Genomic DNA, 19,421 nt, shown 5'->3' with positions numbered 1-19,421 from the left:
TGTTAAACATCAGAAAAATATTTGTTGTGCCAGAACTATTCTGCTAGTACAAGGTTCTTTTTTTTCTTTTTCAAACTGCTCACTGATATTTTTATTTGCTGTGTGTACCTTAAAACTATGGATCTTCTCAAGTGTAGAACATCCAGAAAAATGAGATAGGTGAAAAATTCCAACCTTACAAATAAGCCTCAAATGTAGGACAGTATGTTTTTTCTCTACTTGAAGTCCTATAGTCAACACATGATTGCATCCTATATTTTGTTTGAAATTTTTCAGACTTTCTATGATGTATGACATAATTTCCTTTCTTCTTTTTAGCAACTTGACTTGTTCTAAATAAATGCATTCTTTTGTAGTTAAAAAACTACATCTTCACTTAAAATGCATTATTTGTTTCTATGAACTCTTTCTTTATTTTTTTCTGGTTTTGGAAGATAAAATTTTGGGCCAAGCTCTTCTCTTCTTTCTTGGCTTCAGGCAGAACACAGCCCTGTATGTTCAGCCTTAAAGATGCTGAAAAAGTTGTCATCCTCCCCCTGTGAATCATATCCATGAAGATCTGTAGTTACTTTCTTCAGGAGAACAAGTAAATTACATGCCTGTAATTCTCGTTCTCTGGAGAAACTATTAAGTACAGATCTTCCCTTACCTTTTCATTCTTATACGAAGGTTTTCCCTTTCAGTTTATTAGGAAGACACTTGTACGCCTAGAAATGCCCATTGGCTTAGGATTTATCATCTGTGTCTTTCACAGTGATACGCACTTCATGCTCTCAGTAAGAGTCTTTAAAATCTTTTTTGAATGGTCTCTTTTGAAGAGTGCTCTGTCACCTGTGTTAGATCATGAAAACCCAAGATCTGTATTTAATTCTGCTTTTGTACAGTGAACATTTCAGGTGAGTATTTAATATGCCTTCATATATACCCAATAGTTTGAGCCATATGGTTTTTTTTCCTAAATGCCAATATGAACCGTAGGAAATGATTCACATGTACCCCTGTTGCATATGCTAATCACCTTATATTGTATTTTTTTACTGTGATATTTGTATTGGACATGTAATTCAAAGTTAGACTGCTGCAGAAAACCCTGAGAGCAAAGCTGTAAAGCATTGTGGTGACTGCTTAATACTGTACGTTACGAGTGTGCACATTGAAAAGCATGTTGTAAACAGGACTCTCAGACAGTGGGTCAGTGAACAAACCAGCTGTTTCACGTTTGTATAGTAAAAGTTCAGTGTGAAAATTTTACAGCCGTAACCTTTGATCCCTTTTACAGCTGGCTGTGGTATGCTTATTCCTAGAAAAAATGTGCAGGAAAATAATGTCCCAAGATAAAATAATGGGAGGGAATACATCCATGTTATTAAAGATGAAGCCATACAAATTTGTTTATTCCTAAGACTGGGCACAGCAGAAAATGTCAGCCAATTTACCATAGTGCTTTCAACTTGGAAAATTTAGGAGGGCTTATGCCAAGGTTTGTGCTGTTTTAAATGATAAATATACTACTATACCTTCTCCCAGCTACTATCTAGGCTGTGTATCTTCAGAAATCTGGGTTGCAAGATACAAATCTGGAAACAGTGGGTTACTTCAAATAATAATGGTTGAATTCTTCTAACTGATACTACTGCTGTTGCTTTGTCATGTCGTGGTTGTACTAATGTAACGAAGAGTACGTTTTGGTGTGTAGGGATTTGCAGATGATATTTTCTCCTTGATATTATCAGCTGCCATCCCTGACTTTACATTTGTACACAGAGTCTGCTTGTTGTTGGGTTATACTGGTGACAAAGAATGCCTCGAAATATTCAGCTCTTTTTTTTTTAACTCATCCTCTGTGGTGGGCGATCAGGATGGATATATCAAACAGTGCATACTGTAGACATATGGAAGTAACAAGTAGAAAATTGCAATAATATTTGCTGCAATAGTTAATCCAGTTCCACGTGATTTTCTGTGTGATTTCAACTGCTCTGTATAAAGTAGGAATCTTTTAAAATATATAGTTATAAAAGACTAATATTCATTATCACTGTATTTACTTTATACAAACTAATTATAGAAAAAGTCAGATAACATATTGGAATGCTTTCTATTTTATCAAGCTAGTATTCTGACAACCCTGGTTTTGTAGACAAAATGGAGTCGTATTTAGAGTATTTTAAAGGCTTTTTTGATTCGATGAGGTGTCGTCCCCACCCCCCCAAATTCCAATTAAGTGACTGGATTTTCTTCCCTCTGGAAGAATACCTAGAGAGCAATAACAAAGTAATTTTATCCTCTGTAGGAAAAAAGCGGAGATTAGTTGTATCAAGTATTCCAGTTTGATTTACTTTATTTACATATAAACAAAATCATTTAAATTTTAAAGATTGTCATTTCAAATCTTCTAGTTGTTTAAACTGATGCAGTTCCACTGCCTCTATGGAGCTGTTTCATTTTATCCAGGCAGAAAATTTGGATCATTTCATATCTAAGAACACTTAAAAGTATTGATTCCCTTTGAAGTAAAACTGTGTGCACGGTTATTTATTGTTTTTCATTATTATTCCTGTCAGTTATGCAACTGTATCCATACTTTAAGCAACCTGTCTCATTCTTTCCTCCATTACAGATCGAAGTAGTCAATACTTTCAAGAGTGGCACTTCCTTTCAGGGGGCTCTAAGGAGACAGTCCTCCGTCACAAGCCAGACCCAGGATGTAACCAATATTTCTAGCCCTAGTCACGTATCGTTATCCAATGCTCTTTCCTCTCCTACCAGCACATCTGCTGCTGCGGCTGGGCGTGAGTGTGTATTCTTAATGCATCAGACCTACAGAGATGCCAACTTACGTAGCAGTCACTTCAGACTAAGCTACTTTGCCCTCTCCCATGTTGTCCTGTTATGTTTATTAGATTGCCATCCCCAGGAACACATAACATGATTACTTTGTGTACAGTAGATACTCTCCATGATTCGTTGCAAGTTTTCTTAACTTCCTGTTAGGACAGGAATTTCTAGACATTTTTTTATCCCGTGTATGGAGATTTTGATTTTATTTGAGGCTTTGGTGTCATTTTTTCTCAATCTCATTGGGCACAATTCATACTGCTTATAAATTATATACTCTAAATGATTTTACAAATATCTTATATTAAGCAATACAGCTTGACGGATAAAAGATCGTTCCATGTGGAAGACTCTGTAATATAGGTCACTCATGTCTAAGAGAGATGTACTCTCGCACAGGTACAGGAAGGAACAAGGAAAGAGAATGTAGTTTATGATGCAAGGCTAAGGGATTAAGATTTACATAAATTATGGAAGAATAGATTTGTTATCTCTACATTCACTGGGAGGTAAGCATTAATGGAGGAGGGAACTAGACAAGTTAAAGGATAGCGCCAAAAGAACAAAATAAATGTGGTAACAGATTTCTTTGTTAGAAGAAGCCAGTTTCTAAACACTGACATCGTGAGGCTGACAGCTTGCTTTTATGTGCAAGCAAAGCATCTATTAAACAGGTAGTGAAGTGAGTAACAACTTGGAAGTGGCTACTCAAAAAGGGCTGCTTCACTAACAGTAAAATTCCAGTTGCTCAGGGACTCACAAATCTTTGTTTTCATAGTTTTATTTATTCAGGCCTGCAAGTAGCTATTCTGTTTTACAGCATAGCTAGCGTTTAAGAGTATTAAAATTTATAGAACACAGTTTACAAGCTTGTTACTTTACAAAATATTGCGGTATATTCCTTGCTGAAGTTTTAGTGAAAAGTTGGGTGAACAGAGAAGAAGCCAGTCTCGTCTGTCTGGCCAACAGAGAGAGGGAAGCCAGACAAAGGAAGGAAGTAAAGTTTTAGAGCACCTGCAGAAAAGATGGAAGTTTGACCTTTCCATTCAGTTTGAGTGCAACCCCCCTCAATATCTGAACATTGAGCATTTAGACATGCATTAGAAGTTTTGTTGGAATTAAAGGTCAAAGGAGAAACTTTGCTTTTGCTAGGAACCCAAGGAGCCATGAAGGTTCCAACTTCAACATTTGCTTCTTGGAGAAAATTTGTATCTTTTCCTGTCTTTTCTCGGGCCACTTGGCCTGCTGGCTTTTACGCCTGCAGAACCAACCATTTTGGGGCAGCAGCATGATCAAGAGAGGCAAAGCCACTGAGCTGCGTACCCCTGCTGTGCCACGGGCACTGGAACCTGCTTCACAGAACTCGGAGCCCAAGTCCCCTCAGTTGCACACTGAGCAGGACACAAAGCACGACACAGAAACCAGCCTTTCATCCAGGGAACGATTTCCATGATAGCATTTCTACACTGGAGCAGAAAACAGACAGCAGCTCACTCTGCTGTGGGAAATGTTTCACTGACATCCTGTAGGCAGCAGCCTGAAAGGATAGATCTAATAAAATTAAAAGAGACAATTTATCTTTCCTCTCTTCACTCCAAAGTGACTAAGAATTGAATAGTCTTGTGTCTTGACAAAGGCCTTACTAGGTTATGGGCTGAAGTTAATTAATAGGAGACAGCATAATCTGCTAGGTTTTGACGTATCTTTTTTTATTTGGAGAAATAAACGAGGTCTACAGAACTCATCGGTTATGGCCACATTTACTCAGCAAAATAAAAAACGGACGATTGATTCGTTAAACTACCCGGAGATATGTATCTCTGTTGCAGAGGACATTCAGAGATTAGGCCTTTTAAAGTGGTTCCTCTGGACTGTTAGTATTTTATTACCACAATATAATGTCTGTTTAATATCAAACCACTGTGTGCTTTGAATTATAACCCTTAGGGAAAGTTTTGATTCATTAATACAATGATGCAAAGCTAATGAATGACAGTGAAAAACCAAAGGAAAAAGAAGTGGGTTTTATTTTTAAGTTGCATATTTACAGTTGGTTGTTGATCTTCCAGAACCTGGAAAACCTTTCCTAATCCAAATTTCATAGAAACAGGGTATGTTTTTGTGAATTGGCAGCACTTTCTGAGAAAATTGCAGTTGCAAAATGCACACCTAGGTCTGCTTTTCAGCTCATTGCTTAAAATGTATGTGGTTGGGCAGGACTGACTTTTTTCCTCTTAGTTGCTCAGAATGAATTAAACTCTAAATCATTACCTTCCTCCTATGTGGGGCAAGGGAATAATGAGATAATCACACTTCTGCTTTTGAAGCCTTTGCCTCCCTTCAAGAATCTTAAAAATACTGATAATTTAGATATATCCTGGGAAATATCAAGGGGAAATCTTGAGGGTATAGCAAAGACAAAAGGGTCTAATCCTTGAAAGGTCCCAATATGAGATACTGTCAGGGAGGTTTATTTTCAAAGAAATGGTGCTCAGCATGTTGAAACAATCAGGATATTTCAGGTGTCATTTTGGGTGCCCAAAATGCAGAGGTTCTGATATCAATACCTAATAAAAAATATGAGAATCACATGATGCTCTATCAATAAGAATATGTAAGTCTAATTTAATAGAGCATTTATGCAGTTCTTTGCTAATTGTATAGCTTTTTAATAAATAGTTCATTGTAACACCTCACCAATCTGTGAGATTATATTTTTTTTTGCAGATTCATAATAACATTTTGGAATTTTTAGAAAGAAAGTATTTTTTCTAGTATTTTTGGGCAGACTAATGTTTGATTCAAAGGTTAGTGCACACTTAAAAAGAAATCTACCTGTCAAATGCAGCCACATCTAAAGCAGTTTGTGGAACAGATTAGTAAGTTACTACCCCAAATTTTCAGCTGTTCATAAATATGGCACATTCAGATCTTTCATAGAGTTGTGGAATACCTTAATTAAAAGCAATTTATACTAAGGAATACTTTCTACAGTACTAAAGTTTCCCTAGTGATAATTTTTAGCTGTCGTGGTGTTTTTGCCAATAACAAATTACAAACCTATGCATGTCAGCATGAATTGATAACAATGAGGTCCGTATTATTAGTCTGTTACCTCTTTTGAAAAACGTTGCAGCTGTAAGTAAACATAGGGAAAATTCTGCAAATTGAAAACTGGAATTTTATATTCTCTGAGAAAAGTAGAAAATTTGTTTAAATGCATATGTGTTTAATATGCACACATTTAAGCTACAGAAAATTTTTAAAACATACAGAAAAATAAGGCTTTGTCTGCAATATGGTCTTGGCCAAGTTCTTAGGTTTTATCCTGTTGTGCTTGAGCACCTATACATATAGACACACATATACACACACAATCTTCCATCACTGGAAAGCTGTTACACTGCAGAGTTAAAAGTGGGTTTAGATACAGGGCTGTCCCACCACCCAGTGGATATTTATTTTATATGCATTTCTTTCTCCATTTTATTTTGGGAAAACAAAATCAGATACAGTGGGGCAATGGAGCATCTTTTTTATTTTTGAAGCTCAGAATTAGGAAAACAAAATGTTGGCTTGTGCTTAAAATTAAGTATATGCTTAAAGCCTTTGCTACGACATTGCTTAATTAGGTAGAGGCTGAGTACATCTAACTGTACACAAAGTAAACAAGTTATTCTTTATCCTAATCTATTTATATCTGGTTCTCAGATGTTGCTTGTATTATCAGTATGTAGCACTTCAAAAGAACATGGCTGTAAATTTTCCAAGAAAGATGCACATTTAATATTCCCTTGTACTTACTCTTCCTCCTTCCCCTCATTCTCATATATAGTTAATACTATTCCTAAGTGGAAGCAGCCAGAAACTGCAGGCCCCTTATAAAAGAACTCCTTTCTTTCATAAAAGGTTATAATTAAAAAATATTGTTAAATGTAGAAAACATTGGGGGAGCAACAAACATACAAAAGAAAACCAAATGAAACAAACCAAAAAAAACCCACCAAAAGGCAGCCCCCCAGATGGTGAATCTGTTGTTGATTCTTTACTTGCAAGTTCCTTTTCCTTTGTTCTGTTGAGGTCTGTCATTTTTGACTGAGATTTTTAGAAGTGAATGCTTCATGGAATCACAACTTTTTATTGTATTAACCCTAGCAACAATGGCCTCAAACAAGCCACTTGTAAGGATGACACAGCAAAAAATACACAATGATGACTCCAAATTTTATAGCAGCCAATTAAAATCCTACTAGAAATCATGAAATATTCTCAGTAGCATTTGTCCATCATACAGATTTCTGAAGGTTTTTGGTTGTTTTTTTTTTTTTTGATGTTGTTCATTGGTTGGTTGGTTTTTAGAAAGTGTTTTCAAGCAAAAGAAGAGCATAGCACCCCTAAGGCTGTATTTTTGCCCTGGTTCACTTCTTGGAGGGGGTTACAATCTTCAAAATTGGCAGTAATTTGCATGGAAAGACAACTTTTTTGCATTCTCCCTTTAACTGAAAAAATAGTTGAAATTCCAGACTTGCTAAGAAACTGGCATTTCTAGGTAGAAGCTTTATACATGCAACATTTTCTTCGGAGTGGCACAAGGGCACAAGCATCTGCAGATTGTGTCAAACTAATGTAAGACCTTCAGCGAGCCTAATTCTAGTGCTTATTACAGTCCATTTACCAATAGATAATTATAAAGAGCTTAGTTTAACCACTTGTAATCTGTTCTATATGAAAATCAGATTCTTTTGTATCAAGAAAAAAATATTTACTTTTCGAGCAGCTTTTTCTTTTTTTGTATATCTTACATTTTTAGTTTCCTATAAATGTAATCATCATTCAGGTGGACAGACTTTACAGCTAAAACTTATGATAAAATCTTAAGTTTGGGTCAAAATTTCTCATGAAGAAAAATAAGAACAACTTAAAAAAATCCTCTGTTTTGATAAATGTTAAGGCAAAGATTGCTGTCCATTAATGATCCATATTCAGACCAAGTCAAGCGGGTGCTCTAGCCTTAGGGCAAATGGGAAAATGTCAGTTGCTTTCTGTGGCAACATGGTACAAGTATCACATGAGGAAATGGAACAAGCAGAACTTAAAGTCCACATGTAAAATCATGTTTATAAAAATTGCACTATTTGGGAACATCATTAAACTAGAGACAGAGATATCCTACTAGAGCTTAGGAGTTCCTACTGGTTATAGCCAAGAATTCACAATCCTGCTGGATATGCAAGATCAAAATCAACTTCTTGATATCTTCCCTGTAGGGAAGCTAACTAGGTTTGAAGTCTTAAATATAAAACCAAGTCCTCAGCTGGAGGTCTGGGACAGTAAGAAGCTTTAGACTCCTAACAGAAATACATTCTTTCAAAGGGTTGCATAATATATTTAAACTTGCCCAAATTTGACACAAAAAATGTCAGACTCCATAGTTTTGCAACAATAATAATAAAGGAGATATGCAATGGAAAGTGAAAGCCCTGCATATGGTTCTGATCTCATGCTTTAAAATTCAGGGGAATAATAGTCACGTGAACCTTTTGTGAAATGAGATTCAGGCCTGAGGATTTCGCAGAATACGTAGGTTCTGTTTCCTCTTGCTGCGTGTGGTTTGACTTTTTAGCAGCACTTACTGGATTTACAGCATATTTATGTAGAAGGAGAGTAGAACAGATAATGTTATGCATCTCTTTCACTCATTAAAGCAGAAACCTAGAAATTATAATTTTACTAAAATTTATTGGGTTTTTTTATTTTATCTTTGACTTCCCTCAACTTCTTCCAGAACATACTAGCCACAACATTTACAGGTGACTCCAATACATGCAGTATCTCCTCCCGTGGATACCTAATCTAATTCTACTCACCTAAAACTGGGAGGATTCAAAAATAACCTAAACCAAATATACTGAAGATATGCCTTCTATTTCAAAGCTTTACATATGCAATAGTACTTGACCAAACTCATTTGCCTTTGTATAGCTATAGTCTTGATATAGAGTAGTATCAGTTACACATAAGAGTTGGCATCTCTTTGCAAAATTGACCTCTTGTTTACAATTTTATACTAATCACCTTACTGATCTTTCAGTATTGAATTTATTTGCTTTTGCAGTGCCCTACTCTCTACTGTCTGAATATTAAATGTGTTTGTTTTCCCAGAGGGCTAGAGAACATTGGACAAAAGGGTTCAGCAGGAGAGAGTGAAATAAAAAGAGGTTGTGAGTCTTTAACCTTGAGCCTGAAATGAATGTGAACCAAACTCAAGATACTTGGCTTATATGAAGCCAGGTAAACATTCGAGTATAAGCCCACACACTACCAACCACAAGACATCTGTTGATGCTTAACAGACCTTGTGTATTTTGCCTAGATTGTGGTACTCAGGGGTGAGATTCTGAACTTCATATTTTAATTCTGATGGGAAAAATCTGTAGTATCTAAAATTCTATTTCTTTTATTTTTCTTGCCTGATGCAGTATAATAAATCTAACTTTCAAGGTGGGACGAAACTGAAGAGTTTTTTCTATTACAGCTACAGAGAAGAAAGAAGTGGAAACTTATAGCAATGTCAAAAATGTCCTGAAGTGTTGTCCCCACAGTCTTTTGTTTAAAAGCAGTTCATTATTTATTTTTTTTTTCTGTTGTCTCCATTACTGTGAGAAAAGGGAGCTGTATTGCACTGTTTGTCTTCCCTTGGCATTGTCAGTATCATAAAGAAATACCATTACATGAACTCTACATAGTCCATAATAAACCAGCACTTTTTAGGTTCTATCCATCGTGGGTACGTCCCTGCTTTTACATGCTGTACAACCATAGCAACATTATATGAAGTTCATCTGCTTTATTTTATCTTCAAAAAGTAACCTGGGCTTTGTTTCAGCACAGCTCCTAAACATTTTTACATCAGCTATATGGTTCAAATCTGGAACTTAAGCACACACTAAAAGAATTGGTTGCTCTTGGGCCATGTAACTCTGGGAAGACAATATTTTTCCAGTTCTTAGCTTAAATATGGTAGTATTATCATATCTAAATTGAAACGCCACCTTTATCGCCAATGAACCCTCTACCTTTGGTTCCACTAACCTAATGAAAGAAGCAAATTTAGTTCCTGTAAGCAATAATTTGATACATTGGGGGAGAGACTATGAAGAAGATTTAAAATTAGATTTTAATGCGGAAATTCTGTCACTGAATGAGTGACACTAAAAAAACCCTAAAGTATTTTCTTCTCAATGCTAAGCTAAATATGCAAAATTGAAAGTTAGGAAGGGAGTTTCTCCTAAAGTGAAAAATGAATGGAATCATCTCTGAAACTGTAGAGAAACTTTAAGAAGGTTGTTTTCTACAGCTCCTTAGTGAAGAAAACTTATTAGAAAGCTAACTGTATGTATTCTCAGATTTAGGGATTTGCCCAAGCTTGGCCCTGCATTCAGAAGATTAACTGCTTTAGGTATCAGCAGATCTGAACTAGTTCTAAGTTAATATTTTTAGTAAAAATCACAATGAACAAGTAGAAGCTATTTCAGTAACACCTAAATGTTCTTGCAAGACTTGAACAGTTCATGCCAAAACCTTGCCTCAGGTCACGCCAAGTGATATGACTGCTGGCTGGTTGTATGTTCTGCAGTTATATCTTCAGATTGTTGTGTAAACACATGGAAGCAAAAGCTGTCAGTGCCGTGTTTTCTTTCAGTGGATCACTAGTTCAAGCCGTCACTGCAGAGCACTAAATTCGGGTCATGTCGGGCAGGTTTTCATAACCAGCTTTCAAATACAACCTAAATCTGTAGTTTTCCCTCAGCTGGGTAAGATGTTAGTCAGCTGGCTCAATTGACTAAAAGCTTGGTATTAAATGCAAATTAGGTGCCAAATTTTGGTATGAAATGCAATATAGATTCTTTCCCTACAACACAACTTGCAGCCTCATAAATTGAAATCAGTTCAGCCATTGCTAACCCACAGAGGCTGAAATACAGTTTGTGCAATTTGAAGAAAAGCTTTACTTTAACTAGATTCTGTTGGATCTGTTCAAGCATACTATCAAATTGTGAACTTTTTTATTTAAGTAAAAATAAACTTTACCTTTATTACAGAGAATCCAGCTGGCAAATAGAACTGGCAATAAGAAATGGCTGTATTCAAGAGAATGAAATTATTTTGTTAGTTGATGCAGCAAACAGCTGCAGTGAACGACTTACTTTGATTTAGATAGTAGAAATAATAGGTAGGTTTGCAGAAAGTGTCAACATATCAGCCCATACTATAAAGTAAGCATATTGCAAAAAGTTCCCTGATTTAAAATAGGACAAATAGTAACATTTTTTTAAGATTGCCTTGACAAACCACACTATTTTTTCATCGTTGAGACTAATTACTTTGCACTTTAAAACAAAAGATAGAAAGGCATAGATGATGAGGGAATTAGTATGTCACCTCTTCCCCATGAGTTCAAATCCTAGCTTGAGTAACGCAAATGACTCTTTTACCCGTGTGTTCACTATACAGAACCATCACATAGCACAGGACAATTCAAAGACACTTGGCTCTCATAAAACCCTGGGTTAGAATGCCAGGTGCTCTGTCGAAGAGGTACGCTATATGATTGTCTGGTGTCACATTTCTTCTTTTTCTCTTCTTTTTGTCTTGCACCTCTGCAAACGTCCTCAGATCTTCTAGTATCCTAAGATCTGGACAAGCCGCTTTGTACCACTCCAGTCCCCTTAGTTTGAGCATAAGCAGCCACCTGAGCTACTTTCTGTGTTGTGCCCAGCAGTTCCCACGTGTACGTATCGAGAGAAAGGAGAGTATTTGCACTGACTGAAGGCCACATATCTGAAGATATACTTCTTCTAGTAGGGTTTTTGGAAGATGATGAATGCCCCAATCTAGAGAACATAAACAAAGACAAAGGTCAAAGAGATCAAAATACAAGTCAATCGCTTTCCCCAAAGTGCTGAAGACCTGTAAAACTTGGACAACTGCAACCACAGGATCAGCTAGATCCCTCAGCTGTAACACTGTGGGCCCCTGCCATTACTAAAATGCAGTCTGCCAATTTAAAGAGGAAATAAAGCTTAAGAACTTAGTGGTGTATTAGGCCACCCAATTATGTGCAGCATATTTTTTACATGTAAAAAGATATACATGCCACCCAGCAAACCATTTCAAATGTGTGTGGAGAAGCTTTCACCATGCCTGCATGCACCTTTTCTGCCTCTGCCTGTGTTTTGGTCTCCCGTATACGAAATGCTAAAAATTCACTCATGGACTACATGGAAGTAGAAGGATTGAACTCATACTTAGTCATAAAACATTTGCCAACAGACCACATTTTGCCATTCTGTTTTATCCTCTCTGCCCTCCCACCCCCTTCCAAAAAGTACCGTTTTTTTCAGCAGTAAGTCAGCACAAACCTTCACTTCTTTTCAGAACTCGTAGGTCACTGGAACATAGAGAGCCTCCCCCCTTTGCCCACCCACAGAGGGCTCAGCGACCCTCTCTGCAATGCTCCTCACGCTGTTCCTCTCCTTTCCTCCTGGCAAAGCTATTTGCACTGTCCCTGGCAGTCTAATGGGCTGAGTCTTGTAGTTTATTTTCACCTGTGTTCTTACTGTCAGGTGGTTAATGACATTGGACTGACCGTGGCATAAGTCAGCTGACCTAGTTCAAAGACTGCATATATGGCATAAATTGTGTCGCTTTTAGCATTTAACTATACAGTTTTGCAACTGAGACACAGAAAATGAAAAAGCTCGTTGTTTAACAATGTCATTCAATTCAACCCAACAATCAATGCATTATTTGATTACATGCTTTATACATATTAAAACTAAATGGCTAGAACAGTGGGTCTATACTCGAGTGTTTACCTCACATATGCATGAAGGAAAAACAAAAGTTGGTTCAACAATACTATGTTCACATTATCCAGGCTTCCAAGTGTAGTTGTTGTGTGCAAGTTATCTATGTTCATGTGGTAACTGTGAATTTTTTATTTTTTTTTTCCCTGTGGTAGCATGATTATGCTTAGTATTTCGTCTGCTTGGCTTTTTGTGCTCTTGGCTGCATTCATTTAGATTTTGCTTTAAAACATTGATATTACTTATAGTTTTTACACTTGGCTCCTGTGTGTGTCTCATACGTACCCATCCAACTGTGTCTGTGTTCTGTGCTTTTCTGTTTGTGAAGTGTGATATGTTATGTGTAATGGTTTTTTAACAATACGAAAGAGACTTTTTTAATTAAAAAAGCCTTCCTACTTACTCACTGCAAAACTATCAACATGCATGGTTTTACATTTGCATTACAATTAACATGGCTTGTCTTTTACTAGGGATGTACCACACGAGTGGATGTTCGCTTTCTTTAACCAGTACTTCCCATCAGTTCTTTGATGGCTTTAAACTTGATTTATTTTAATATTGCAGTTGATACAGATATTCAAAATGCACATAACTGAGCCACTCGTTTATGCATATAACATCCAGAGACTTTGGACTTCAGCTGCCTGCACTGCCCTAACCATATGCTACATTTTTCACAAAGTATTCTCTAACACAGTGTTGTCTTTCCAGAGGGCTACCTCTGACACCTCTTTCCTTTTCTCCCCCCAGATCCGCGTCGTGAAGGCATTCCGTAGCTCTCTCTATGAAGGTTTAGAAAAACCAGAATCTAGAACCTCTATTCACAACTTTATGACTCATCCTGAATTTAGGATAGAAGATTCCCAGCCCCACATCCCACTCATTGATGACACAGACCTAGAAGAAGACTCTGCTCTCAAGAAAAACTCGAGTCCACCGTCTTCGCTGAACAAGAACAACAGTGCTATCGACAGTGGAATAAATCTTACAACTGATACAAGTAAATCAGCTACCTCTTCTAGTCCAGGAAGCCCAATACATAGCCTGGAGACATCACTTTAGCTGAAAAGGTCACTGCAAAAAAAAAATATAAATTAAAATAAAATAAAATAAAAAACCCACAGCAACCGAAATATATAAATATATATATTAAAAACATTGCTGGCTGAAAAGCTGTTTGAACTCTTATTCACTCTGAGACAAGTGAATGAATTGTTGATCACAATGGTTTTGGGGAAAGAATGAATGGCTGATTTACATACCCCCCCTTGTTCCCTTTCAGAAAAACAAAAGCAAACAAAAAAAAATCCTCCTGCATGAATGTACTGTACACTTCTGGCCCTTCTTTCTCTCTTTTTGTTTCTTTTGATTTCTTTTTTTTTTCCTCCTTAAGCAGGAACTGCAGAGGACTTCTTTCTGAGGCTATTTATCCAATTCACTGGTCTGTGAGTTTTTTGAAATGCTTGTGTGGCATGGACTCAATTGTATAGATTAATTTAAATAACTTTTTTGAAGTTGCAAAGCTTAACTTGCACAGTAGATTTGCACCAGTTGGACAGAGGAACTTAAACATTTATGAGACTATATATAGAGATATATACATATAAGTATATACATAATTAATTATATATATGTATATATCTATCTATATATATATAGTTATATATATATAAAGTTTCTTTGTTGGCATGTTGCCTTGTTTCTGCTCAAATTGCTCTGACTATTTTAACTTATTTATGTCCTAAAAAAGAATGTAATTTGTTTACAAACCTGTAGATAATATCCTTAACTATTTGTAGGGTTAAGAAAGCACTTCCTGCCGAAGTAGTATAAAAATGGCTCAGCTCAGCTCATTGAAAATGTCTGTAATATCGCACCCTGGATATTTTATTACAACCGTGTTCTGATTTCTGCCTGATTTTTTTGTTTTGTTTTGTTTTGTTAAATAATGTAGATACTGCTAGTAAATAACAAAAGAAGCCAAAATATAACACATTGGATGTAGCATTGTGATCCTATATACAGGGAGGTAAAACAGGCTTCCTTTGTTTCAAATAAAAATCAAAATGATCAGGTTCTCTCTTTTTTTTTCCCCCCCCCTCTCCGATAATCTGCTCGAATTTGTTTTGGTGCAACGTACAATATTGGAGGCTATTTCATTCTTTAAACATATGGCAATGGCTTCCAAAAATATTTTGACAGATATTATATGAGTTATAAATATAATTTAAAATAAGTTATATTTGGTTTGTCTATATGGAGATAAAAATAATGTTAAAATATTGTGATATATTGTGTTAAACCTTTTCAGTTAGTAATTTAGGCATTTATTTCCTTATTACTTGCAAAGTATGGGCTGTTGGCATTTTGGATGAAAATCACTGTAGGTTGTTGCTTTGATTTTTACTTTTATTTTAAAGAAAAATATAATTTCTGCTCTATTAGGTCTGAATGAAACTTTATTAATTGTATATTGAGATGTGCTTCGTGTGATACTTTTTTTTTTAAAACCAAGCTTGTCTTCCTGTAGTCACAAGGTATACTGTAACACAGTAAGGCGTTATTTTACCTTGAGCTTTCTACGAAGAAAGCTATTTTGAAAACCTGCAGTATGGAGGGTGAAAAATATTTTTCAAGATGGTAACAGCCCTGGTAACTTAAAGTTTATGATCTTATATAATTGCTATGTCAACCACTTGAATGCTAAGCACTTTGTGGATCACAGATTTTTCATAAATATTTTTTGTATTTAATATAAAGTTTGCTTGGAGACTTTTCAGCATACGATCTTTTCCATAACTGTACAGTGCAAAAGACATTTTGAATTACACAATTGATTATGCCAGATGTGTTGAAAAACACTCTCAAACTAGCTTGATAAATTGATTTGTTAAGGTATTACTGGTTGTCTTAAAGTTGGCTCATAAAGTGGTGCATCTCTGCAGTCACGAGAACTAAACCAAGCCAGAACTCTCCAAAACAAGATTAGACTCATGGCCAAACTGCAGACTGAACTGGCTAAAAGGTTTTCAGGGTGCATCAAGACTATTCAGCCAGGTAAAGCTCTAATTGCCAGCTTCCGGACTTTGGGTAGAAGCTTGAATGTTTTTTGGCTCAAACTCTTAGTTCGTTATCTGATCCAAACTTTTCACTGCACAGCGGGACAGGTCTTTGAAGGCATATACAGCTCTCTTTTCAACAGATAGTGTGACCCGTTTCTTAACAGTAAAAAGCTAGCATGAAAATATAATTATTTTAGCTAACTCCTAGCAACAAAGTGATTGAAACTCAGTCAGGATTGTTCGCTTTGTAAATATGGTGATTAACCTTTGTATAACATGTATTGGGTTTCTATGGCCTATTTGGGATATTGTATTCGGAAGAAAAAAAAGTGTTATCTATTTACAGGGAAGCCTCTAGCTTTGGACTTGAACATCTACAGAAGCGATTAATACTGGAACAATTTATTTTCAGCATCTTAACACTGACTGTTTGCCTTTTTATTTTCAAACGCTCTTCATATGTTTTCTTGGTTTCATTTTTTTAAAAAATTTCCTGTAGGATTACCCCTCCCTAAGGTACCATTTGCAGACTTGAAAACTGTTAAGAAAATGAACACTGCATTCTGTGTATATATAGTAAAACATATATAAACTGAGATGCATAGAAAACTTGGGCTTTTGTGAGCAGAGACTGTGCTTTATGTATATGATAAATGATAGACATTTTTTTTTTAAAGCAGAATAGCTATGACCTTTCAACTACAAGTCGTGCATCACAATTCCTTTCTTTTATTGCTTGACCTCTCTGTGATGGGAACAATGGATCAAAACCCAAAATGATCAGTTTGTTAAAATTCCCTGCAATATATAAATGCTCGCTCTCTACGTACTGTACTTAGCAGCATGAGATTTGTGGACAACAATACAGTGGTACATTGGCAATCCATCCCACTAGGGGTTATTAATATATGTTCATTCATCTGTTTTTATGAATTTTTTTATCTAGACAATAATTGTAAATAAAGAACTTACTCTGTCTGTTCATTTAATACTATGCAAAAGGTTATGCTTTCTATTGTTATTCTTATTCCTACAGTGTGATGCTGGAATGTTTGTGGTTTCAAAAAAAAAAAAAAAAAAGACAAAAGTAAGTAAAATATGTGATGTAAATTATTTTATAGTTTGAAACAAAATGATAAAGTTTTACTCTTGCTGCTTTCTGTCTAATAGATCTCTCTTGGCAGGAGCACAAGTGGAAAATTTAAAGAAATAAATTCACAAAGCAGCATGAACAATAATGGTCTGAATGCAACAGCTTTCTTTCTTTTCACCTGAAGTCATTAGATCTAGCTCTGGATTCCCACTGGGATATTTTAATGTCAAGGTGTATGTAAATCTTCTGGATTGGCAGTAAGAAGCCTGCTCACCTGTCAGTGGTTACACTCTCCTTACACCCAGAAATGAGTCAGTCAGCCCAGAGGGCTTTTAATTCCTGGCTGCTTCGGGTCTGTGTGATGCCCAGGAAGGTAACTTGGTCCATGCTGTGATGGTGCACGGTGGTGGGAATGGCTGGTGGGAATTCTGCAGTGAAGTCAGCTGAAATCACTAAGAACAGAATAAGTAAAATGGATGAAGCCCCTGTGAATTTGCATATGAAACAATTTGTTTAATCTTGGTCCTAACACCAATAGACTTTGAAGTCTCTTTTCCTATCACTTTACATGCGATCAGATAACAAACATATGTCCATAGGATGTATCCCTCCATTTATATACATCTTTTCATCTCTTCCCCTGTCTCTTACAATCAGGAAAATGATTGTTGAAACTTTCTAGAACTGGGGAGTTCAGCCTAGGACTCATGTCCTGTCACTTAAAACCTTAAAAACTGTACATAGGCAGTGCCAGGGAAAAATCAGGGAATTCCCATTCTGGTGCTCAGACCCTCAGCCCAGAAGTTCCTTTTTTTTTTTTTTTTTTTTTTTTCAGCTTAGACTGATGCAGTTGTTCCATAAGGTGCAATACAGCTGCTGAGTGTACGGTAGTATTGCACTAGCAACAGCAAGGTTGAGAAGTTAGCTAACAGACATACTAGGTTGAACTTCTCACACAAGGTGTGAGGTGAGTAACTGTCATATAATCTCTTTTTTAAAGGTACAATGCTTCAAATTACAGATCTTCCTGTCTTCTTACCGAGATTTCAAGCTTTTACCTCCAAATTCTGTGTGACAAGAAATATCTGATAGTGGCCAAAACTACAGTGACATAGTACCACATTGGGAGAAGAGTTACCAGTAAATACAAATGTATTCAACACAGTAAATTCAAGAAAACCCCTACAGAAAACAGTTATTAGCAGATTTCTTGGCTTAATTGAGCCTTACAACTACTTTGGAATTAAACTTTTCTGCTTTGATGAATGTGAATGAAGGAGAGGTAAAAAAGTTGGGAGAAAGAGGAAGAAAATGCAGGTGCACATATAGTTCGCTGTGTACGGAAATAAAATAAAATCCAAATTGTGTATTATTGGCTTGGTCTAGGCATGGAGTTCTGATACAAGAGACACTCAAATCGTATTCTCTGTCTACCAGCCTTTTCCAGCTGAAGTCCGAATTCGTGGGTAGGCTGAGGTTCCCAAAGTGAGGTCTAGGCCTCTAGCTGGAAAACGCTGATTTACAAAGCTCTTGCTTAGCTGTTACCCCGGACCTGATGTCTCCCTGACCAGAAGCAGATGAGCTCCAGCATCTCCTTCCAATTTCATTTTTTTTCTGCTAGTCTATGATATGAAAATAAATGACACAGTTGTAGTATTGCTTTACTTCAGCGTAGTAGCGCACTACTTACAGAGGCTGTGAGTGGACCGGGGTTCAACACTGAAGATTTCCTGTTGGTTTTGCAGGGTTATTGTAGTTGCTTTTGAGGAGCCACAAAAAGGTAAGCCGTAGACATTCCCTGTTTATGTCTATATTCCTGCAGCAGTGAAAGCACATTAAAAATTCTTTTTCATGGCCTAGATCCAGACTAGGGTCCACATGTAAATTCCCCCAGATGATAAACTCTAAATCCATATTTCTGATTTGATCAGTACATTAAATCTGTTTAGGTAGTGCTCAGTTTTGTTCACCTACACGTTGATGTAGGAGGTACTGAGTAAGACAGAGAAGTGTCTGATTTTGTTTTTCTTTTTACGAACAGGTATTAACAGGCATATTCTGATCTAACCTGATGGAAACTGAAGAGAAGTATGATTAAACAACTTATTTGTTAAACAAGGCAGAATGTTGAAAAACACAAATCAAAGGAAATATTTACAACAAACATTTTCTCCCATGTGTTCAAATAAACTGATTATCTGTGTGTCTGGGAGACTATGTTTGCCTGGTACCCACTGATGTGTTAAATCGAGTAAGGGACTCGATTCTGTCTGTGATGGATTTGTTCACTTTTCAATTAAATTATAAAGCGCCTCCCTCTCCCCCTTGTGTGTGTGCATTTAGGAATCGTTAGGAGTTGAACTGGTCCAAGTAGTCTTAGTGCGCAGGCAATGAACTACTTTAATTTTTACAAGATAGTCTACAATTGCAAAAATTAAAAAAAAAAAAAAAAAAGATTATCTAGCTTTCTTAAAAAAACTTTATAGAATATTTACAGCACCTGTTTAAGATGACGCTCTATGTATTTGTAAAGCCCAGTGCTTTCATCAGTGGATT

At 36.3% G+C, this 19,421-nt stretch overlaps 1 protein-coding gene across 12 annotated transcripts in view; it reads left to right on the top strand.

The window, feature by feature from the left end:
• The window catches only part of ATP2B2 (ATPase plasma membrane Ca2+ transporting 2), a 432,089-nt gene extending 415,079 nt beyond the window's left edge, over window positions 1-17,010 (top strand). For 8 of the 12 annotated variants that reach the window (XM_056337586.1, XM_056337596.1, XM_056337590.1 and 5 more), the window contains one exon: window positions 13,461-17,010. In XM_056337586.1, coding sequence (XP_056193561.1) covers window positions 13,461-13,772 — 312 coding nt within the window. In that variant the 3' untranslated portion in view covers window positions 13,773-17,010. Of the gene's footprint in view, window positions 1-2,620; window positions 2,793-9,000; window positions 9,060-13,460 lie in introns of all 12 variants that reach the window. The other 4 variants (XM_056337592.1, XM_056337594.1, XM_056337595.1 and 1 more) reach the window with 2 other exon arrangements.
• The last annotated feature ends 2,411 nt before the right edge of the window (window positions 17,011-19,421 follow it).

This window comes from Falco biarmicus, chromosome 4, assembly GCF_023638135.1.
Source record: "Falco biarmicus isolate bFalBia1 chromosome 4, bFalBia1.pri, whole genome shotgun sequence".
Classification (NCBI taxonomy): domain Eukaryota; kingdom Metazoa; phylum Chordata; class Aves; order Falconiformes; family Falconidae; genus Falco; species Falco biarmicus.
This window is presented reverse-complemented; position numbering and strand designations above follow the sequence as displayed.